This window comes from Corvus cornix, chromosome 5, assembly GCF_000738735.6.
Source record: "Corvus cornix cornix isolate S_Up_H32 chromosome 5, ASM73873v5, whole genome shotgun sequence".
Classification (NCBI taxonomy): domain Eukaryota; kingdom Metazoa; phylum Chordata; class Aves; order Passeriformes; family Corvidae; genus Corvus; species Corvus cornix.
Window position 1 is genome coordinate 25,567,149 of NC_046335.1, and position 24,638 is coordinate 25,591,786.

The 24,638-nt window shown below is 37.0% G+C and overlaps 1 protein-coding gene across 1 annotated transcript in view; it reads left to right on the plus strand.

The window, feature by feature from the left end:
- BAZ1A (bromodomain adjacent to zinc finger domain 1A) overlaps nt 1-24,638 on the plus strand; it is a 63,448-nt gene that overhangs the window by 17,891 nt on the left and 20,919 nt on the right. The window contains exons 4-17 of the mRNA XM_039552378.1: nt 532-675; nt 7,144-7,245; nt 9,266-9,353; nt 11,092-11,226; nt 11,764-11,863; nt 13,860-14,026; nt 14,812-14,907; nt 17,232-17,370; nt 17,801-17,947; nt 20,219-20,314; nt 20,441-20,665; nt 21,330-21,495; nt 21,760-21,873; nt 23,015-23,139. Of these exons, the coding sequence (XP_039408312.1) occupies nt 532-675; nt 7,144-7,245; nt 9,266-9,353; nt 11,092-11,226; nt 11,764-11,863; nt 13,860-14,026; nt 14,812-14,907; nt 17,232-17,370; nt 17,801-17,947; nt 20,219-20,314; nt 20,441-20,665; nt 21,330-21,495; nt 21,760-21,873; nt 23,015-23,139 (1,844 nt within the window). The remainder of the gene's footprint in view (nt 1-531; nt 676-7,143; nt 7,246-9,265; nt 9,354-11,091; nt 11,227-11,763; nt 11,864-13,859; nt 14,027-14,811; nt 14,908-17,231; nt 17,371-17,800; nt 17,948-20,218; nt 20,315-20,440; nt 20,666-21,329; nt 21,496-21,759; nt 21,874-23,014; nt 23,140-24,638) is intronic.

Below are 24,638 nucleotides of genomic sequence, written 5' to 3' on the forward strand. Positions count from 1 at the left end.
CAATTGTGTGTATGCCAGATGGAGCCTTAATATGTGTCAGCAGATGAATGGGCCATTATTAAGATTAGATGCATAATGATCATTTCAGCCTTGTTTATTTAGGTCATCGACAGTAGTAGAAGATGATCTCGTACAAGTAAAAATACTTTGGGATCTGACAACCTTTTGCTTTTCTTAGACTGCTATGAAAATAACATAGAAGCTTTGTTGTGTAGTTTTAAAGCAACACACTAAATTAACTTTTTCGTTTACTTAAATGAGAACTGAAAAAAAACCTCACAGCCACAAGTAACTTGATTTGTTTTCCTGAGAAGTGAAGCTGATAGCTGTATAAGCAGATTAATTTCTCCATGGTACTTATGAAATTAATATTTTACCAAGTGTTGAGTGCAAGGCTCTTAGTTACTTATTTACTAGACAGTAAAGTGTTCAGTTATATATGTATTCTTAAAATAATATCTGCTACAATTTTAGACTCCTTGTACTAGTGAAAGACTTTTGACGTTAATAAATGTCTGTGTTTTATTTCAGGTTGCAGTGTAAGGTTTTGGAAGTCATAGCTCCAACCCATCACAATGGAATGGCGAATGGCCACACCGGCAGTGCTGATGGGGACACAATTGTCATCAGCGACAGTGACGACTCAGAAACGCACAATAGCTCTGCACAAAATGGGTACATGATGCTTTTACTGTATGTCATGCAGACTGGGTGGAAATGAGACTAAAGCAGATGTGTCAGAGTCTGACCAAAACAAATTACTTGATCTGTATGGATTGGGAGTGTTCAGAGAGCTGAAGGTTGACAAGCTGAACATTCAGAGGTGCCAGTTATGCTAATGAACTAGAAAACTCTGCATTATGAGAAGTGGAATACCTACCAAATAATCATTGTTAATGTCTTGCAATGACAGTGTTTTTGCTGCGAGATAGTGGAAGAGCTGTGTTTATCTCTTGGTAGTTTTCTGTGCTGCAAAACCTGTGCTGCTGTAGCAGAAAGTGCAGCCATGTTCTGCATTTCTGGAGTCTGGTGTCACTTCACTTCCATCATGGGGCTAAGAGTTGAGATTGCTTTATGACAGGAGGACACACTTTTACTGGAACTCTCTGAAAACCTTCCCAGAGACTTCATGTATTTGTCCAAAAAACCAAATACATACAAAGCTTTCTTCACTGTGCATGTGTCCATATAAATATGTCGTTGTATTTAATGAATTTGATTATGAGTTTAGGTGCAGTTGAAACTGTGTGTGTCCTGTCTTGAGGAACTTTCTATAGGCTGGAGTAGCTTAATAACATTGAATAGGAGAGCCTGTTGGCTGTAACCGTGGTATTTATTTTGGAGTATCCCTTTACTGACCAGTAATTGAGCCTATCCTAGCAGTATAATGGGATGAAAGACTTCTATGCTTCATAGGCATGATGATGAAAGGGGAAGGTTTGAAGTGGGCCCTAATCTAGAATCTAGCAATGTACAGGCTTTGCATGAACTGTTACTGATTTCAAGATGTCACAGGGATGCAGAAGTTAATCTTGTTGATTGCTTCATGAGGAAGTCATGTCCTGACATGCCTAGAATAACTAGGGTGGAGCTCCTCACTCACTTCATTAAGAAAATAACATGGGATAAATAATTTTAAAATTTCTTTGCTGTCTCTTGAAGGCAGTGTCTAAGTTGTCCATGAAGATGTCCTATGTATTTGAAAAAATAAATGCATTTTCAGTATTCCAGAAAGCATGTGGCATTTGAAAGGAGGTTATTCTTGGAATTAGGCAAGCATGCACAGAGCTGACTGTAGGATTGGTCCTGTTACAGTGCTGTCACTTCCATGCATGCAGAGCTGGTGGTAAGGCTTAAGTCTTGCACTCCCAGTCAGTCTGTCGTTCTCCCCAGCTGATGAGTTACTTGGACAGTACAGAGAAGGGAGGGAAAATATTTTCTTTCTGTTAGAAAGGGAATTCTTGTGAGAATATACAGACTTTGAAGCAGTGTTCTGTGACATATCTAACTAACATTTATGCTACAAGTTAAATTGCAAACCTCTTGTGGCTTTAAAGTGCTTACTGGAAGTTTTAAGTGAGTCTGTTTATAACAAATGTGAGGGTGTAATAACAGTTATTTTCTAGATATATTCTGGGTATATGCAGACTTGAAAAGTATTATTTGCTATGTGTAAAACCTATCTGAAAGTAAAGCATTGCTGTGAATTTTTGTATGCTGGCAGATAAGATTCTTTATACCATTGCTCATAACAGTAAGAAATCCCACTGAACTGAATGACATTGTTTTGCAGCCCTAATCTTTCAGAGACTATTATTTTGCTGTTTATGGAGAGACTTGCATGTGAAAAGTATGGATGTTAGTCACCTTGGGACCAATGTCAAGTTGATATGTGCAGGACAGTTCTGCCTCAGCCTGCACACAAATCTCCAGATTTTGAGACCCAGCCTTTGTGCAAACCTGCAGTGCTGTTAAACAATGGTACAGCAGATGCTCAGGGTGTTTGTGAGGGAGGGGGAGGGGAGCCCAGCACAGATTGATAGGCCATCTGCAAATATTTTTCCTAAAGAATCTGTAAGGCTAGAGAATCTTAACTGAAAATAGATGTCATTAGAGAGATCCCAGCCTTTCTGTGACCCTACTCCTGTCTGTGTGGAGCAGAAATAGCCATGTAGTCTGTACAAGTGTTCCCGCTGACCATTTCTGTTGTGTTCTGCAGTAAAAGTTGGGATGGTACAGGGAGAAAGAGTCTGTAATGCTCTTTACTTTCCCTCCAAAAAACAGGCCGCTTTTTAAGGCCTGGGTTACAAAGCAGGAGGTAGCAATCTTGTGATTTCTTAAAACATTTATACTGTGCCCTGGGAGCCTCTGGTACCATAGGTTAGTGGTCACATGGAATAGCAGTATTCCCACCTTAAACTGCTAGACTTTTAAAGGTGAGGTTGAACTCTTGTGTTGGCTTTAGCACTCGGCAGCAGCCTGGAGGTGAGGGGCTTTTGCTGCCAAATGCATACAATTCAGCTGCAACTTAATTATTCATGTCATTCCTTTTGCCAGGGCAGTGAGTAGTGTGAATCATCAAGCATCATCAGAAATACTAGAAAAAAATATTTTTGGTTTATGAGCTGGTTTGTGGCAGTAAATTTGGATGTTCAATTTGAATTAAAGTTTAATTTTGGGAAAGTGCTAATTGTTTCTGCAAATTTTGGGTTATAAGAGAGAACAGTTTTTGGAAATAATGTCAGTGGAACCTTATCATCCAGGCCTTTTACCATCTTCAAATGAGTTTTTTAACTTTATGTGGAGAAAAAATTATGAACTGGATATGTCAAAATGTGGGCATAATTTGTCATTAAAGCTATACAAATATCTTCAGTACAGTAAAATCTTTCTTCATCTTTAATTCTTACCTTTCCTTTCTTCTCTCATTCCTCCATCACTTGAATCCAAGAATAATAATGATGGGTATTAGTCCTCTTTATATTATAAGGAAAGACAAAGTACTTGGATCAAAGACACCTTAAAATCTTCACCAAAAAGTTAAAAGTCAGGATTTTGTTACAAAATGGTGTTGTCTTGTCCCTAGAGTGTTGTTTTTAACAGTCTTCAGGTTGCTCTGTTTTGTTGCTGAAATTTTATTTAAGTTACAGGAAATATTTGAAATTCCAAATGGGCAGTTGTTATTACTGCGCAGGACAGTTTCTTGTCAGTGGCAACCTTCAAAGATGTGCAGAGGCAGCTTTGCTGTGGGGATCAGTTTACTGCCCGGTTACCTCTGTGTAAGGCACGAGGAGACCATAAATGATTGTGTTATTTAGCTAGCATTCTTCAGGGGAGTTTTTTCCATTCCCAAATTTAGTCAAAGAGAAGAAGAAAAGGTACTGCCTCTTCCTGAAAAAGTGGGACAGCAGTCATTTTAGCAGTTCAGGACAGCGCTCCGGATCCTCTCTCAGTATTTTTCTGTGCAATTTTTCTACTTCTGTTAATACAGTAAGATAGAGGTAGCTGTGGCAAGACTCAGACCAGATGGTGTAGATAGGTGTCCTGGACAATTGAGAAGGACAAGATTGAGGGAGCAGGGTTTGCTTAGCCTAGAGGAAAGGATGCTTGGGGGAGACCTTACCATTTTCTACAACCACCTGATTACGAGGGTGTGGTGAGGTGGAGGTTGGTCTCTTCTCCCAGGTAACAAGTGACAGGATGAGAGGAAATGGCCTCAAATTGTGCCAGGGGAGGTTTATATTGGATATTAGAAAAAATTTCTCCACTTAAAAATCAGACATTGGAATAGGCTGCCCAGGGAAGTCATGAAATCGCTGTCCCTGGAAGTGTTCAGAAGGGCATGTGGATGTGGCACTTGAAAATGTGGTTTAGTGATGAACAGGGTTGGTAGTTGGACTCGATCCTAGAGGCCTTTTCCAATCTTAATGATTTTATGGTTCTAAGGTCTCAGAAGTTACGGTACTGCTCCCTTAGTACCGTGCTGTCAGGATGTAGGATAGCAGTACTGTAGGAAGAAACTTCTGTTCAGGTCATGTGGTCAGCATGCCAAAGTAATCGAAGGCTTGATGAGATGATTACCTGTCAGTGGTTCAGTATAACCTTATTAAAAATGCAGGATTTTGACGCAAGTACTAGCCACATTCACTTGAGTGCGGTAGAAAGTAGTGTAATATGGGTGAGTCAGTTGCAGTTTTTACCTACTAAATTACAAAATACTATGTATTTGGTTGTGTGTCAGAGCTATGCTGTGAAGATTTTTTGTAAGGGATCTCTGCTATGAAATGGGTCTAACCCTTTCTAACTCCAATGTGTTTTATATAATGCTTTACAAAATGAAATATAACCAGAACTAAGAATATTTTTATGCCAAAGCAGCTAGATAATCTATATAATTTTTAAAGCTTCTATGTGAATTGAATGACCTTTTTCTTCCTCTTCTGCAGTAAGCAAAATTTTTACTACAAATTTGGAAGAAGATATCAGGAATATATTTACTTGGGATATAACTGGAAATTGAGAAACTAAGCAGAAAAAATGTAGTGTGTTTTGAAATTATGTTTGGGCTATTATATATGATCCACTGAAGTTGAGAAAGATTTACTCAAACTAAGAAGTAAAGATTAACAATAGAGTTGAAAATTTGATTATTCTTTGGGCTCTGAATTTGACTGCAGACAGTATTGAAGCTTAGAATCTGTTCAAAATGTATAAACAAACTGATATACTTTTGGTTTAATATTGGTACTCTGATGCCTTTTATTTTGTATCTGAACATCATCTGTTTGGGTCATTCTTCAGCTTATTAGACTAAAGGACTGGAAATGCAATGGTGTGTGAGGTGCAAGTTTGTCTTCCATAGTATCCAGAAATTCCTAGGGACAGCCTTCATTACTTTAGCTTTCCTGTCTTGAGGCTGAAGATGGTCTTGGAAGACCAAGCCATGGTATGACCAGAATATGAAGGCTCTTTTAACAAACTTATGTAGAGATGTTAAGATCTGGCCAGTGGATATACTGGATTACAGTTGATCTGTGTTTTGCTGGGTGGACTTTTTTCTGTTATATTTCTTAAATTCGATTTGGTCCGACTGACTCAACTTGAGACTTCAGCAACTTGAGACTATCGTGCAAGACAGTGCATGCATATCACAGCACTTCCCTGTAGGTCTAGTAGATGTGTTGCTGTTTCCAAGTCTGTCTTGTTTTTTTTGTCAGTCCATTTATTATTAACTATGCTGCTAATTTAATCATTATAAACTATTTTCCTTGAGAAATTTGCAAATTCTTCTCATCTGAAATGACACTAATGGTGAATATTGTTTTCATTTTGTTTGTATGAATTAATGTGTTTATTAGACATTGGAATGTTAACATTTCTTGTATTTTATCTTTCACAGCATTAGTGGGGGAAAAACAAGAATTGTAGCAAATTTCATTTTCAGCAGCCTTGCAAAGTACAGTTCTCAATATCTTGTGCATGTTTTTCACAAGGCTAAAGAACAGCAAGTGATGTTCTGGTTTATTTTGTCACAAACTCCACCTGAAAGCATTTTGTAAATGCTGGAAGGGCTGACAATGATGAAATGCAGTTTTAAATCTCCTAGTTCGTCTACTTAGGTACTTTACTTACTGATGAAATAAGATGATGACTGAATTCTTCCTGATAAAGCAGTACAACTCATGATTACAAACTGTCACCTCAGGTGAAGTTAGTTCTGTTGTTTAATAGCAAAATGCAACATTATTTAAGTAAAGCCTTATTAGTTTAGCTCTGTTCATGAAGTCTGTCCATAAATACACTACTCCTTTGAAAGTATGTTGTCTGTGGCAACAAAACCCCTCTCATGTAAAGGAGTGATTATTTTGGTAGCACACCAGACCTGGGTGTTACTCACCTGGGAGGAGGGAGGAGGTGTAACAAAACAGTTAATGCTCTGTTAAAACTGAAGAAATATTTCCCATGAGGAGCGGAAAAAATTTAGTTCTCTGTAGCAATACCTGTAAAAGGGAAGTGCACTTTGGCTAATAAAGCATGTAACCTTGTAAGCATTTATTTTGAAGTGTAGATATGTTGCCTTATGATTTCTGTTACTTTCTGTTATGTTGTTGGTAAAGTGTTTGGTTTGGGTTTTTTTTCTAGTGTTATTTTGGAAAAATATTTTAGGTGTTTTTTATTTGTTTTGCAACGCAATTGGTAGATCAAGAGCTACTATTTTTATTCATTTGATTTATTTGTGTCATTTGGACTCCTTCCTCATCATCTTTTTCTCCTTTTTCTTGTCTTCCTGTTGCCATCATGAGTTCTGAGAGTACAAAGGAGACAATTTTTTGAAGTATAGGAATGTTACTTGTCTCTCTCTCTTCATCCTTCCTTCCCTTCTTATCTCCCATTTCCTTGCTAAGAAAACATCCCTCATTGTTCTTCCTGTTCCTTGCAGGAACTGGTTTTGATGCAGATTTAAATATAGTAGCAGAAAAGTTGGCGCAAGTTAATAGGCCAGCTTTGGTCTTTGGTACTGGTGGAAGTTACAAGCTGGGTATTTTCAAGAGGTCCATTGTGTAGGCATATAAATGTATTAAATGTGTACAATATGAGGCTGATGAAGTGTGAATGTAAACTTTAAATTTTTTTTTTTCCTAGGGAGAAGAAAGCCATAATTGATCCTTCTTTGTTCAAATACAAAGTCCAACCTATTAAAAAACACCTGTATGAACCTGTTGTTGTTAAAGCATCTCAACTAAGGTAAAAATTAGTATGTGGAAGTTAAAACTGTACTTTATAACTGTGAGTTGTGTGAGATGTTTTTGATATAAAATGGCATTTTAAAACAATGTTAGAGCTGTTAATTAAAAGCAGTGGAACAAAATACTGTACTACAGGCCTTCTGTATCAAGGAATCCAAGCTTTGCTAGCATTAACACAGGTTCCAGCTCCTTGCAAGTCTGCTTTCGTTGGTGCACAGATGATACCTGCTGTTGTTGTCTGCAAAAATTGGATCAGTTACCCAGTGTGCAACAAGCCAATAATTACACACTCAAGAGAGATGCTCGTTATTTATTTCAGAGGTGCACAAGCCTAGGTGATCAGTGGTATTCCATAAATCACGCACATTTCAGCAAGCAAAAGAATCAGTGTTCATTGGCTACAAGTTACATAGTTCTCTTACTAATTACTATTCTATTTTCTATTGGTTAATGATTCCAATTAATTGATTAATTATTGCATCTTATGGTACTTAGTCCGCATGCTCAGTCTTTCTCTTTTGAGTCAGTGGGTTTCTTGGGTCGGTGGTGCTGCGTCCGTGGCCGCAGATATCCCTCTGCAGAATTAGCTTTTACCCAGTTGGAGTTGATTCAGCACAATTGCTCAGTTGTATTATACTATATTATATTTCCTTGTCTTGGGAGTTCTGCTAGATGTCTTTGTGACCCCTAAATTCTGCATTCTTTGTGCCCACTGTCAGTGGGCTTTCTTCTTCCCAGGCTTTGTTAACCTCCCCCCAGGTCTGAGACCACTGAAGCATGTCCAGCCCTAAACCTTAACAAAGCAATTCTACTGTTGTTGCGGTGACCCAGCCAACGCTGCATTTCCTTCTGACTGAGGACACTTCAGAGCTCGTGGAAACGAGCCAGGGACAGCATTATACCAACAAATAATTTTTTTTTCTAACACCTGGACATCACTTATAGTAGCTAACAACCAAGCTCTCTCTTTCATGTCTTAAATTTCCCTTGTTGATTAGGCTTGAAGGTATACAAAGATCAAACATCAAAGAACGTTCTTTCTTAAGAAAATTTTTATGTATTCCACATTTTGCACTCTGACTTCTGGTACCTTGGCTACTGTTGTGATTGATGGAATAGGGGGAAAAAAGTTTAAAAACTGTAATAATAATGAACTATTGGCATTGTGGGCACTCTGACAGCATTGCTGGTTTGAAATGTTGGAGCAGACATTGGCTATCAGATTGATTTTAAAATAGGCCTAGAGGTTTTGCTTCTTAAGTAACAAATTTGTCTCAAATTTAGCTAAAATATATGTTTAGAGTAGATTGTGCATCAAAACTTTATATTAACTGGATGCTGTAAACAAACTCCAGTTCGTGTGATTACAAGTCATTTAGTTCCATCACTAATCTGGATTTGTTTTTTCATTAACTACTCCTGTGTAGTGAAGTTTTTTTCCTTCCCACGAAGTAATGCAGCTTCCCTGGAATGCCAGGAGCCAGTAGAGTTCATACTCTCCTGTAGAAAGGAGTGGCATAGCTTGACTGAGAAGTATGTGGATTCACCTTGTCACTTCTTGGCTTGCCCTCCCCACTTGAGAGATGTGAATGTTGCTTTCCTGCTGTCCCTGTTTGCTTGTTTGTCCTCCCTCTCTTCTGAAACAGTCAGACTTGAGTTTTATTTAGGAATTTTAAGAAGTATTTGGAGGATCTACCATGGATGAAAAAGCTATGGAGTTTGTACGTGTTTATGAAAGAGGACATAACAGAATCTTCAAAATAAAAATTGCAGATGCATAAACCAACTGTTTATGTACTACTTGAGTTCTGTTTTATTCATAAAGAAAATTTTAATTCAGTTGGGATATCAAAGAATGTTTATTAATTACAATAGTAAGGATGTTACTTATAATTAAGAAAATAAGAAAAAGATCAATCATATGGCTTATCACATGTGTTCTTGCACATATTTTTGGCTGTGATTAAACACTAATTAAAGATGTTAGTTGATAATACTACCTTTCTTTCCTAATACAGCCGAAGGAAACATCTCTTTTCTCGTGATAGACTTAAACTTTTTCTGAAACAACACTGTGAACCACATGATGGAGTAATTAAAGCTAAGGTAAGCAAGAAGAAATAATTTATGGGATAGAATATTGATGCTATTTAGTATCTTTCCTGTACAGCTGCTCAGAGTTCCTTTTTAAAACTGCATCGAATTTAGCTTTTTGTAAGTATAATACAGTTTTCCAAAACAAAAGGTGAATACTTCAACTTTTTGTTCAAAAGCAGTTTCTTAACTTCTGTTTGTAAACAAGATAGTAATTTTTCTGTACGTGAAGCATAATTCTTAATTCCTTCTTTAGCTACTAGTTTAAAAAAGTCCCCAAAATAAAAAAGAGCAGTTATCTAGAAAAATTGTATTTGTTAAAACATAATATACTTTTGCTTAGTCTAGCACATTAATTGTTTTCATTCTTCAAAGTATGCAGCTGGTATTTCTAAATCAAATGAAAACGAACTGTTTCTGTTTTGGTACAGTAAGCCAATATTATTCTGTTCTAATGCTTTTAGCTGGAAAATGCTTTAAGATAGATTGAATTCAGTCTCCAGATCTTCAGTGAGACAAGTACCAGAGTTTAGGTGGCTGGAATGGGTTTTTGATAAGGCCTAGGATGTTGAGTATGTATGTTTTTGTAATCTTGGATATGTGGTGATACTTAGTGCAACTCAGACTAAAGTTCACATCTTAGTGGGCACCAGATAACTGAGAATTTGAGCAGCTTTTCCCACAAGGCAGCAATTTCCTTTGCCTTGCTTGCTGTGCCACGAGACCGTGGACTCTTTCGCTGTGTGGTGCAGCCTTGACCCCAAAATCTTTGCTATCTTCTTGTTTTTAGAAGGTAGTAGGGTTATTTATTATGTCTGGTATTTTCTTATACAGCCATGTAAATGCTCATTCTGCACAGGAAGGCTCAGTGAGATGAGAGTCAGTGAGAGTCTTGCCTCTGCAAGTTGTGGAAAATAACAAAGGCAATTAATTTCTAAATAAGTTTGTAACTCCTAGAGTCTCTCTCTTCTAAAGAAACTGAAATAGAAGAAAATAGAGCTGAAAGGGATAAACCACCCCATTCCTTGGACTTGTTAGTGATCATGTTGACCCAGCTCACTGTACCACATTAAGAACTAGTGATCTATTAGTGATGCTTTCTGGAGCCCCAGGAAAATTGTTATTTTCTGTATATGTGTATTTGTCATCTTGTCTTTATTTGGGCTTTCTGTGGAGCGTTGTCCTTGTGCTGATTGCCTTGCCTTTCAGTTACGTGAACATGTCCTATTTGGAATGTCTCCTTTGTATCCTCGTCTGTATTGTCCAATAAGGGCAGATTTCCTGAAGTCATCAGGTTGAGAAAGTAGACTTGAAAAGAAACTTTGACAATTTGGAACAATCTTCCTCCAGAAATAAGTACTGTGTAATAGAGAATTATGTAATTCTTCAGTAAGTTAAGTTTCTGCTTTTATCTGTCAGAACGTATTCTTGACACACTTCAGTAACTCGCTAGGAAGACATTGTCCAGCTGTGTTTGCTAAAAGGCATGTAAAGAAATAACATCTTACCAAATGAAGCCAAATTCTAGTTGCAAATGTGTGCTGCATACATTATTATTATTATCCACTGGGTAGATTAACTCTTCATTTAACACTATTTCAGAGCTTTATTTCTTATCCTCAGTTAACCAGTTATGGATATGGTTACTTTTATTGTCTTCTTTTGTGAATTAATGATTGATTAATTAGCTTATATTTATAGAGAGGTAAGAATTTCACGATTAATATCTATTTTCATTTTTTTTACTAAGGCAACATCAATTGAAAAATATAATCTAGCAGAACAAAACTTCTCCTATTTCTTTCCTGATGAACCACCCACATTTGTCTTCAGTCCTGCAAGCAGACGGCGAGGGCGGCCTCCAAAGAGGGCACCTGCAAGTCTTGTGAGTAATAACATCTCTAATCCCAGATGAAGACACATCAGTGTAGTCTGTTAAGTCTTCTATTTGTCTGAATTTTCAGATCATTTGAAATGCAAGGTTGACATTGTGCTTTTTTTATTTTGAGGGCAATTGGGATACATTCCACAATTGCTCTTAAAGTAATTGCTTTATAGTTAAGCTGGTAAAAGGGATCATACTTGATATGTTATCTTCTTATTTTTATCATTATTTCTGGGATCCCATCAAGAAACTAGTTTTTCAGTGTGTTGTGATGACACACAGGGTACTTGTCCATTCTGGGATGAATAAATAATTTGCTAAAAAGCTTTAATTTGAACTCTTGGATACAATTATGTCACTTGCCCTCGGATTCAGGTATGTCACTTGCCTGTATTTAAACACTGAGAATCTTAGGTACTGTACAACTTCATTGTGTTCTAGAGAACAGTTGAAAAATTTGGAATATCTTTTGCTGGTCATTTCTCTTTAGTTATTATGTTCTTTTTTTTCCCTTTCTACCTCCAAATTCTCTATCAGGAGGACAACATTACAGCTAAAAACACCCCAGGAAACAAAAGTAAAGTATCAAGGGAAAGGGCAAGGTTCCAGAAGCAAAAAGATGATGTGCAGGCCATAGGTAAGTTGAAGTTTAGTCATATGACCAGTAGAACCAGTTTTTGCAGGTTTGAGAGCAGGCCATAATTATAGTATTTTTGGTGTTGCGCCTTTCAAAGTGAAAATGTAATAGGAGTGTACTGCCACACCACTATGGCCAAGTGCTCCTTTCAGTGGTTAGGATGGTTGTCTCCTGATTTTTTGACATAGCTGGGGAAATGGTAGGAAGCTTGTGGTCCAACTGTGTTGATTTCTCTCTCAGATAAATGAAGAGCTGAATAATTTTTTGTAGAAGCTTGGATGGTGAAGTCATGTGTAAATTTTGCAAGCTGAAAGTATATCAATGCTTGACTGTGTAACACAAATCAGTTAGTTTTTCCATTTATGCATTTTCCTCATTCAACAATCTCAAAATTTAAAAGAACTGAAATGGATTCTGAATTTTTCTGATGTAAAAGAGCACAAATTGCTTCAGAGATTTTTAGTTTGGACTGATTGAATTATTTTGGCTTAGTTTTGGCCTGTTTCTGATCAATTTAAATTTGATTTCAAATGAAGGAAGGGGACCCATATGCCTTTTGTTTAACTAGATAAACTGGTATGCCTTCTTGAGGAGACAAAGCTCAGACAAGGAGATATTCTTCTGGATTGTAAGCACTCATGTCCTTCCTAAGGAAAGGCTTTCATCTATGGAAATATTTTAGTGAACTTCTGGTTCCAACCTCTCATTTATTTGAACATAGAATTTTTTAAGATGGCAAGGACATTTAGAAATTACCTAGTCCAACATCTGCTTAAATAACTGCAAAGTTTTCTGATGCTGCTTTAGGTCTTTCCTTTATAGGAGACGGGGACTGAGAATTTCATGTTTTCCATTAAATTAGAGTTGTTCACATTTTTGCACAACAAGTATTGTTCATGTGCTAGGAATGACAGCATAGAATGAGATGACAGCTGATCAGCATCAAAGCTTCTTCCTCTCTTGTGTGGACAGAAACTATAGCTTCTAGAAGTCTAGTTAAGACGCATTTTCACAATGTGAAAAGGTAGCAAAATACCAAGTACCGTGAAAAATGAACCTTCTCAGTATGTTGAAGACCCTGGGGATCAGCTTCACTGCATTTGTTTGCTGGGTAGAGACATTGCTGGTATGTGCAGTAGCTCTCTGTAGAAGGAACCTAGCCCATTTTCTGAATATTATAGGAAAATACAATAAAAATCTTTCTTTTTACTACTATCCACTTGGTAAGAGCGAGGAACATTTTTCATTTCATTCACTTACAATTCTAGCTTTCCTGTTTATTCAATTAAAACAGTAAGACCCCCTTTTATTTGTTAGCCTGTGTGTGGGCTGACAGGCATTGTCTGTCCACAGAAAGTGGAAATTTGTATCCTGTTGTTATTCTACAGATGACTACAAAGAGATCTGCATCTCTTCAGGCAGCAGCATTTATAATCATTTAAAGTTCAGCTTAAACTGTGTAACTGAAGTAAAATCTGAACAAAACACAGAAATACTATATAGGTTTCAAATGTATTGACTGCAGTAATTCAGTAATAACTAAATACTTAAAGATCACTTATTTAAAGGTTTTTACTATCACAGATACTTCACGGTTGTGTGCCACACCTGGTTGTGACATGCTTTTATTAACCAGTCATTACTAAATATGTTGCTGTAATTATATGTTGGAATGAGTTCTCATCTTTATATGTCAATTGATAGAAACCAGTAAACAAGTAATAACCTTCTTTAGACTCATAAAAGCAGATATATTTAACTTTATTACCATGTTGACAACCTTGTAAAACATGTCTAATTCTTAGGCTTGAAACTGTAAAGAACTTTCTGTAAAGAACTTTCAAGTGTTTGAATATCTGGTTGGTGTGGAAATAATTCAGTCTTCATAACAATATCTTTTTCATATGGTAATTATAAAAAGATCAGTCTGTTTATCAGTTAAAACTAATATTTTACAAAAGAAAAAATAACTTAGGTTTGTTTTTTTCCTTTATAGCTTTTGAAAAAGCTAAACTAAAACAAGAGAAGGCAAATGCTATAGAAGCTAGGAAAAAGGAGAAAGAAGATAAGGAAAAGAAGAGAGAAGAATTAAAGAAAATTGTGGAAGAAGAAAGGATGAAAAAGAAAGAAGAGAAAGAGAGACTCAAAATAGAAAAGGAAAAAGTAATGCATTTGAAGTATATGTGTTTCATATAGGAGCAATATAATGGTTTTCTAATTTCCTTGTTTCTTAGTCGATGTTTCGAGTTATTTTCCATTAATCATTTTCAATTCCTAGAAGTGCACTTCAGAAGAATAGGCAATTACAAGATTTGATTATGGGTTTGTATTTCTGGATAACATTCTCTATAATTTTAGTTTACCAAAAGTTCATTTTGAATTTGAACTTATTTCTGAAGTAATATGGTGGGTTTGGGGTTTTTTTGCTAATAATGCATAAAACGATTTGATGGTTGTCTTCTTTTTGAAGAATCTCTGCTGCATCAGACTGACAGCATATCTGATGCTTGGGGGTTTCTGTGTGCATTCTCTTTGGATGTAAATGGCTAAATAACTTTTTGTCAATTGAATATGAAGAAATTACATATTCTACTATATTTTACCACAGCCACATTCACTATCTTATTTTGATGGTCCTTCTGAGGCAACTTTCATAAATGCCATCTAATTTTTGATATTTTTTCTTCGGCCACTTCCATTAAAAAGAAAACAAAACCCAAAACACCCCCCCCCCCAACAAAAGCAACAACTAGTCCAACAAAGTATCACCACATTTAAATATTTTTGCCAGTATCATTTTATACAAAATAAAAATTAATAGATCACTCCATTCTAATGAAATGTAATGTTTTACTTTTCAGTGTGATTGAATAGTAAGTGGTGCAGTTTTAGAAATTGCAATGGGGCTATGTAACGATATTTTATACACAATTGTGACTTTTTTTCAGGAAAGAGAGAAGCTGCGTGAGGAAAAAAGAAAATATGTGGAATACCTGAAACAGTGGAGTAAGCCTAGAGAAGATATGGAGTGTGATGACCTTAAGGTATGATTGAATTTGGAATAGCTGTAGATTGATTAGATTCCCTAATGCAGAGGCAAACCTAGATCTGATTGGAATGCTTCAGGCTGTGAGTCATCTGCAGTGTGTAATACTTATTTCCCAGTGGCAATGTTAATAGGATCATCTGCATCTGCATTTTCAACCTCCAGAAAAGCTTTACAGGCTGTGCTCAGTCTACAATGGAGTATTTCAAAGTGCTGGCATTACTGTGTGGTGGGTATTGAGTATACCTGATTCTTCTGTTAAATATACAAAATGAGCTCACTTAGAACAAACGTGAGTTGCTTAAAAGATTTGAGTAATGAAAAAACTAAATTTTTGGCTGCAAAAGGTGGAAAAGACATTGGCTTGTTACTTCCTGTGGCATTCTTTCGATTTAAACTATAGCAGTATACTATGTATACTATAATATACTATATATATCATGTTTATTGAGCATCTTTCATGATGGTACTGGAAACCTGTAGAAAATAACAAGAATTTGCTACTCAAGTAACTTAGGTTTCACACAAGAATATAGTGTGGCTGTACATAACAGAAGATCTTCCAGTGTTACACATTTATGTACACTTTATTTGGATTAATTTTGGCAGGAGATAGTGAAAGGAGGCAAATTGTCAGAAACACAAGGATGAGAGTTTGCGATACACAAGGAGATGTAACAGAAGTGCATGGAGGGCAAGTGGAAATAAAGGAGAGTGTTACATGAATTCAAGTGAAAACACTGATTGGGAGGAATATGAGAGCTGTATGTATTTGCAAGGAGAGCTGTATGGCCATTGAAGATGGGAGTGAAAACTCTTAGCTGTGTAGAAAGGGAAAGGAAGCTGAAGAAAGGGAAAAAGACCATTGCTGAAAGGGGAGAGCAAGCTGTGAAAACAGTGCTGCTGTGTTTCTACTGGAAAGAAAAAAGGAGAGGTGGAAAAGCAGTGTCATCATTACAGTGAGACACTGCTGCTCTACTCTGCCCACTCTGCTCTGCCAGTGCAGCCTCACCTTGAGTGCTGTGTGAGTTTTTGGGCACTGCAATATAAGAAAGACATGAAGCTATTAGAGAGTGCCCAACGGAGGGAAAAAAGGATGGTGAAGGGCCTGGAGGAGAAGCCATATAAGGAGTGGCTGAGGTCACTTGGTCTGTTCAGCCTGGAGGAGACTGAGGGGAGACCTCATCACAGTCAAGTTTCCTCCTGAGGGGAAAGGGAGGGGCAGACACTGATCTTTTTCTCTGTGGTGACCAATGACAGGACCCAAGGGAATGGCCTGAAGCTGTGTCACGGGAGGTTTAGGTTGGATATTAGAAAAAGGTTCTTCACCCAGAGGGTGTTTAAGCACTGGAACAGGCTCCCAAGGGCAGTGGTCACAGCACCAAGCCTGACAGAGTTCAAGAAGCATTTGGACAATGCTCTCAGGCACATGGTGTGATTCTTCCTTTACGTGGATGGTTTTGAAGAGATTCCCTTCTCTGGAAATTTATGAAATGCCTTACTGTGTTCTTCTGAAGCATAGTATTCAGCTTTCTTCTTTTTAATATTTGTGAGCTACCACAGTTGTGGAAAGGAGACATCATTCTGAAAATTGTTCAACTATGTCTGCTAAGAAACAGTAAATGAAGACAAATCTTAGAGTTACATGAATATACAGTAATTTCAAAATCAAACTTGATGTTAGGCGCTGTCATCTGTGATTTGGAGGTGGTGTCTCTGTTAAGTGGTCTTGTGTATATATGGTTACATCAGCTCCCTTTAACATGTCTTCAGCTACCGTAAGTGCCTTACAAATGCAATAAACCCAGTACCAGAACACGCAGTTGTTAGACATGATCTTGCATATCCTAGTATTAGAAGGGCGTGTTTTGTGTGAACGTGTTGGGTTTTTGTTTGCTTGTCTTTGCGAGCAATCATAAGTAACTTTTAAGAGTATGTTTATTTTTGCTTGTCTGGACAGTTCAGGAAGCTGAAATTCAAAACTCTTGTGAAATAATACAGGTATAAAGCAAAAATCTTGACAGCCCATGTTATTAAGTTGTGGCAGGATTAACTTCATTTAATAAAGATACAAACTTCATGGACGTGAATAAACTTCTTTTTGAAAATTTTACATTCAAGTTGCATGCTCACTGGTTTCCAAAGTTAGTGCTATCACCACTGTTACCATGATAAATGATTATGTCCTGTGGGACTCTTTTTAGTAAAATGTAAAGAAACTCAACAAATACATTCCTTAGAATAATACACTCTTTGGTTTTAATCACTTGTGTACTCTGCAGAAACCAAGTACTATATTAAGTGGTCCCATTTGGTTTGCAGGAACTTCCCATTCCAATGCCAGTGAAGACGAGACTTCCTCCTGAGATCTTCGGTGATGCTCTGATGGTTTTGGAGTTTTTACATGCTTTTGGGGAACTTTTTGATCTTCAAGATGAATTTCCTGAAGGAGTGACTTTAGGCAAGTTGTCATTTATGTGGCAAGATGCCCCATTTTGATGGTTTCCCTTCTACCAACCAACCAAACATCTTAAGTACACACAAGTACCACTGCTAGAGAATTTTCTGTGTGGCTTTAATCTGTCAGTGCTAACACATGCACATCAATCCAGTTTTCAGTTCACGGTCAACTCCATGGCGTTTGTAAAATGAAAATTAATTTTGGTGTACAAGTTGTTATTCTACTTGTACTTTTTTTCTTGCAATTGTATATTAAGAAAACGTTTCGTCAGCACACTTTCTGACACCATCATTTTAGGAATATATGCAGTAAATTATGGAAAAGTAACTTAATTATCATACCTGAAGGAAAAAAATGTTTTTATTTTTCAGTACATAATTTTTTTTCCAACTTTGCGGCAAAAGTGACGCTTCTTAAACTTTATTCACAGAGGTTTTAGAGGAAGCTCTTGTAGGAAATGACACTGAAGGCCCACTATGTGAATTGCTGTTTTTCTTCCTGACTGCCATCTTTCAGGCAATGGCCGAAGAGGAAGAGGAAGTGGCCAAAGAGCAAATAGCTGATGCTGAGACCAAAGGTCAGATCCTTAATTTTACTGCTGAAAAGCTGAAATTGCACTGGAATTAACTTTAAGCTGCATGATTTATGGCATTCCTTTGTTAGCCTTGCCTTATTATGCATGGATATTATATGTAAATGGGCTTGTTTTTTCTCTTTTATCTGAAATTAAAGCCTTAAACTGGGCATGGACCACAGGGTCTGCAGGGAGTAGAGAAAAAGGAAGCTCATTGTTACTAGGATTGTATCCAGCAAAGCATAATAAGCTTTTAACAGCATTGCTTGTGTTTCGGAGGTGCAGGAAGCATCTTTACCCTCCTCCTCTTCCTCCAGCACTGCTACGTGTTTCTCCTGAGGGTCAGGAAACAACTAATTTTCCTAAGTCTTCTCAAAGGTATCTGTATCTATAAAAAAATCTGTACCCAATTAGATTAAAAACTAAAACTCCCCAGCACAACTATAATGGAGAATTGAATATTCATTGTTCTTCAAGACTTGAAGGTATGCATCCACAGCTCCTGGATACTACCATGTGTGTTCTTTCAGTGAAGAGTCTCGCAGTCACTCTGACTTTGGTCTTCGCTGTCAGGCTGATGATACACCCATTTTCAGAGGCATTCAGTGTGCACTAACCACTGATCAGAAGGAAGTGCAGGCTTTGTTCAAATTTGTGGTTCTGTGTTTTTGGGTTGCCAGATTGCTGACTAAAGGAGAAGCTTTGACCCATCCTCCTAGCCTTTATTTCATTAGGGGTAGATAAATACATAAGAGCACTCCGTGTTTGAGGTTGAGTGAATTCCATGGTGCCCCTACAAGCCAGCTGTGGGCGCTATCTTCAGTAACAGAGGCTGCTCTTGGTAGTTGAATAAAGTTACAGATTTGATACAGTGTTAATAAATTTAGACTGTATTTTAATTACTGTTGAATTTAGTAATTAAGCTATATTTGTTAACTGCTGAGCGTATTGCCTTGGCAGTACAAGCAAGGATTCCATTATCGGGTAATCATAGAATAGTTGATTAGATTCTATATTATTCATATGGCTGATCAGAAAAAACATAATGTAACTCTCTTATTTTAATTTGACTTCATGGGACTGCCATGTGCAAAAGTCTGCCATTTTCTTTGTCATTTAGGCGAGCTGTGGGTAAGGCACTTCATTTCTTATGTTTTACTTACCTCAGAACTTTCATTTCTTGTCACTCTTGTTTAGACATCTTCTTTCCCATAAAAGAATTACACAGTCTTGGCTTTGTAATTCTGGCTAACCAAACTAGCAGTAGTCAGCATGTTTGCTCAGTTAAATTCTGTACAGGCAGCATTTCTGCAACGGAGAACACCATGGATGTGTGGTTTTTGGGTGTACAGTACTTTCTCAAACTGTATTACATAGTTAGAGTGAGAGGGGAGGTGCAGAGATTAATTTTGCAGTGTCTGGGTGACAGTTTTCAAGCAACATTCATCATCATACGGGACTGTTGTGGATTTGCATTTTATGCAGTCTTTGTGGTTTGACTTGGTGACTTTAACTGCTTAATAATTTGGATTTAAATAAAGTGAAATTGTTGAAACAGCATACAGTGCTAAAAATACTCTGTCAACCCTCTGGAGAAATACCTGTAAGTGCTGAGGAAACCTTTGTTTAAGAAACAGGAATTTGCTGTTTCTCCCTTTCACTTCCCTGCTTTCCTGGTCAGTTTGCTTATGTATGGTGATCATTAAGTGCAGGTGCTTGGTTTGGTGAAATATGATTTATTTGTAATGTCTTAGTAATTGTGTTTGTGCAGAGCAGGCTGTATCGAAGTTACAGATAGAAAGTATAAAGTGAATGGTGATAGCCAGTATCAAAATATGTGATTGGTTTGAGTTAAGCTTCCTAAAAACAAAATTATGGTAAGAAAAACAGTTCATTTGAGGAAAGGAAATACAGGTACTCTTGCATTGCTACTTGTCTGCGCTTTCGAGCGTGTTCCTGGATTTGCTTTTGCTGCCTTTTATGTTGCCGTTGTGCATGTTTTGTGTGTTGCGGCTGCTTTAACAGCTTATATGGTTCTTGCTATATATAGCATGCGATGCATGTCCTTAGCTTTTAGCTGGATTTTTTTAGTCGCATTTAAAGATCTGTAAATTTTCATTTGGATGTTGAATTGAGTTTTGAATACATTGATGCATCTGTAAATATCATCCCTCTTTTTGCTTTGTCTGCAACTCTTAAAACACAGCTTCCTTTCCTCCCCTCCACAGTACAAGTTTTAATTTGCACTAGAATAAAGTGTTTATTTCCTTAAAGATTTAACAGAGGCTTTGGATGAAGATGCAGACCCCACAAAATCTGCACTGTCTGCAGTTGCAACTTTGGCAGCTGCATGGCCCCAGTTACATCAGGGTATGTGTGGGTTTCACTTCTTGTTTTGTTACTTTTATTATTTTCCTCTGTATTTAAAGCACTGTTTTTATATTTATGTACATTTAAATGTCTATAAAAATGACTGTTCATTCTTCTCAACTGTAGGCTGCAATTTGAAAAACTTGGATCTCGATAGCTGCACTCTTTCTGAGATTCTCAGACTTCACATTCTAGCGTCAGGTGCTGATATAACATCAGCCAATGCAAAATACCGTTACCAGAAACGAGGAGGGTTTGATACTACTGATGATGCTTGCATGGAGCTGAGATTAAGTAATCCTGGTCTCTTGAAGAAACTTTCAAGTACCTCAGTATATGATTTGTTGCCAGGTAATAAAAGACAATACATGTTAGAGATTATTAGATTGCTCATTAAGTGATCAAGTTTGCAACTGCTTCAGACCAATAATGGTCAAAATTTACTGTATCATAGAATAATTGAGTTTGGAACGGATCTCTGGGGATCATATGTAGACCAGCAGTCATCCGCTATGCTTCTGTCCCCACAAGTGCATCCCACCCCATCAGAGACTGCAGAGCTAGGCAGTCTCATTACTTCTGAGTAGCTTTTTTTTCATCCCATTTCAAAAGTGTTGGTGTTACTTGCAGAAGGGGATCTCCCTGGAGGAAGAACTGAAGTGTTTGATTCAGCCCCTGGTTTTTTTTCCCCTGTTCTCATTTGGGTCTTTTGTTCACTATTTGGAAATGGGGAAAAATTTCTGTCTACTGTTCCTTTATCTCTATTTTGAAGATAATACTGCATTTTACTACTTCTTTTGGTGGCAAAAGTTAATAAATTAAAAATAAAGGCTTGTGTGTCTGAGCAAAGCAGATACGCTTTCAGGAAATGTCTCTGCAAGTGCAGCTGGTGCACTACTAATGTTCGTTCACTTGTTCTTGAGTGAGAACAAATCCAGTCTGGAGTCTGTAGGAGTTAGGCTTATTATCAATTGTATCAATAGTGAAATATAAACATTGGTCTAAATTTTATTAGGAGAAAAGATGAAGATCCTTCATGCTCTCTGTGGGAAACTTCTGACTCTTGTCTCCACTCGAGATTTCATTGAGGACTCTGTTGACGTGCTACGACAAGCAAAACAGGAGTTCCGGGAATTAAAGGCAGAACAGCATCGCAAAGAACGAGAGGCAGCAGCAGCAAGGTAGAACTAGGATATGGAAAACTAAATTTTGGTGCTGCAAGTGAGATTAACTCCTCAGTTGCAGCAGGCGTATGAGAAACAATAGTAATCTTTCTGTTCTGTGCTGGTTTCCTGGGACTGTAGACAGGAGTGAAACAGTTATGCTAAATGTTGTTTTCCCATGTTGCTGCTAGTTTTGGATGATGTTTTAATATAAAAGAAAAAAGATGTGGATAGATCAGATAGCAGATTAATTGCAACTGGTTTTCTTTTTCTTACTATTAGGATACGTAAGAAAAGAGAAGAAAGGTTAAAAGAACAAGAGTTAAAAATGAAAGAGAAACAAGAAAAGCTGAAGGAAGAGGAGCAAAGAATTCCTGCTGTAGAAATATCTGTTGGGTATGATACATAGTATTACTGTTTCGTAGATCATATAGCACTTTTACAGCTTCGTGGCCAGACCCCACATGTGTAGTTTCATTGACTTGATCATATACAGAGGTATGTTTTAAGTACATAGTCCTTAATGTTGATTTTATTTTTCTTTATAGTGCTGTAGAATTGGTTTATGAAAGTGATTTATTTTTAAAATCAACTTGTGTTATACTCGGAATTCTGTTGAAAGCTTGACAAGAGAAAATTGCAATATCTAGGTTTTTTTGCATTGATTTGTCTTGCGTTGATTTCACTTCTCTAAATATCTTCATACAGACCATTATAGTTCATTTTTGAGTTGAGGAATTGATCTGATCTGAGCTAGATAGTACTAATCTCATGTAAAAATTTATTAATCAAATTTAATAGCATTTTTTAAAAAAATGCTGTGTTATGCCAGGTGATCTCCATACAACCAGAGGGTTTTTGTTATGTTAATAAAACTGTATGGGTTCAAGTCGTAAGATTCAGGCATATGCAGCTGTATATGATTCCAGGAAGAAAATCAAGCAACACTATATCTTTGCCTGCATGACGAAGATAGTTAGGTAAATAAATCTGCTTGTAAAGGGTGAGCATGGGCCAAAGATGGATTTGTGCTATGCTTTGGAAATTATAATAAAGAAAAAAAAATAAATGTTGCCCTGTAAAAACTGCCTGTGTTTTCTGGATGTTTTTAATTATATTTGCTAGATGAGGCAAAAATGTGTTATCAAGCATTTTACAGAATGGTATACATTTTGGGGAGGAAACTTTGCTTAGACATGAAAAAAATTTATATCAATAGAACTGCACTAAGATGTCTCCAAAAAAGACCTGATTATAATAATACTCTTCAAATGAAAGGGTACCAAAGAGCAGGTTTTAGTCTTTAATACAGAACTTCACATTTACAGTTCAGTGGATTTCTTTTGGGCTTTAATATAGCCTGTGACTTACAGTTTATTTTTTAAAAGCAGTATAGGTATTTTACTAGCTTAAGTACTTGGGAGAGAAAAGTACTCTTTGTGTCAAAGATGCCATATTTTACTGTGTATTTTTCATCATTTAGCTTATATTGCACAGTTGGTAAGTTAGTCAGCTTTTGTTTATTTTGTTGTGTCAGGGAGGAGGAACGGGAAGACCTCGATACTAGTACAGAGAGCAAAGAGATGGAACGTAAAGAGCAAGACATGGACACAGTCACAGAGGATGAAGAAGAGCTGGGACCAAACAAAAGGCGACGAAGAGGTATTGCTATAATGAATTTGTTTGCATACCTGTATTACCTGCATGCATGCAGCTGGCAAGCTCTTGTGTTTTATAGTAAAAGTATCAATCTTTGCTGTAATTATTTTTTAAGGAAAAAAACCCACACTCGAACATGAGCATAATGGGCTATTAAGTACATTGAGCCAGCCTGGTGTAGTTCTTATGGTCAGCTCTATGTTCTTCCACACTGCTGTTTTTTCTTGTCTTCCATACTTGCTGTGTGGATTCCTCTTTTGTCTAAAAAATGTTAGGATGTTGCCTAACAAACCATTATAGGTACTTGCCCTCATAGGAGCTGTTGTAGGAGTTTGGTCTAATAGGAGATGGTGTAGGTTTGATACATTGTTTTAATTTTTTTTTTTTTTAGTGAACTGCAAAACCAACTGGTATTTCAAAAGAAAATGTTAGATCAGGCATTTGGGTGTAGTTTGCCTTTGCTAATGAAGCTGCATGCCTCCTATACAAGAATAAAATCAGACTTACGTCTAGATTTAATTTCCTCAGCAGCGTGCTAGTAGGAGCTGCAGTGCAGTAAATGGTGCAGCCTGCTGTTCCTAACAAAACATAGATGTCACCACAGGAGGATGAATTGTTGATGGCTTTGGGCTGCTAGCTCATCTGTCTTTCTGCTGGGAAGGCTTTGTGCTGGTGTCTTTGCCAGTGAAAGTCCTGGATGATTGTGGACTGAAGTTGAGAACTTGTGCAGTTCCTAACAGTACCTGGGATGGAAATTCTGAGTCATCCAGTAATACAGATTTACATGTTTACTACAGTTTTGTCATGAGATCCTAAACAGAATTTCAGGTTTCTCAAATACCCATGTTTGAGCCATTGTGACTGGATGACAAAGAAGTGTTTTTATTTCATTCCTACAACTAGGGAATTGAAGGTAACACAGGGAACACATAGAGCTTGAGTGTTCACAGCACGTTTCAGGTTGCATGTATCAATTATGAGACATACTATTGTAGATGACTACCAGGACTTAATACTTTGTTAAACTAAAGATGGGAGCTTGTACAAATTGAGGGGGGAAAAAAATAGTTAATACACTTAAAAATTTAAGTGATCAAGTAAGATACCAGAGTTTGCCATAAAAGCTGTTATGTAGAGATTCTGGTCTTTCTGAGACTTTTGGAGTTTTAAGATCTCATCATTTTGAGTATGATAAATTAAGTCTAACTCATAGCTTGTATTCAATAGTGAAATTGCTACAATTTTACTTTATCATCATAAGATGTTTCTATAATATATTTTTGAGTTCTTAAAATTTTGGTTCTTTTTGTATGATATTGAAGATGACAGTGTCAGTAAGTGAGACTTAGTCTAGTTTCTGCAGAATAAAGGTGTAAGTGGCTGCCTATTCAGTCAAGGGAATGGGGGTTAATCACTTGAGTTTTTCTTTAATAAAACCAGTATTGTCTCTTGACTGAGCTGATGGTCTTTGACAGTGTAAATCTAGATAACCAGAAAGGACC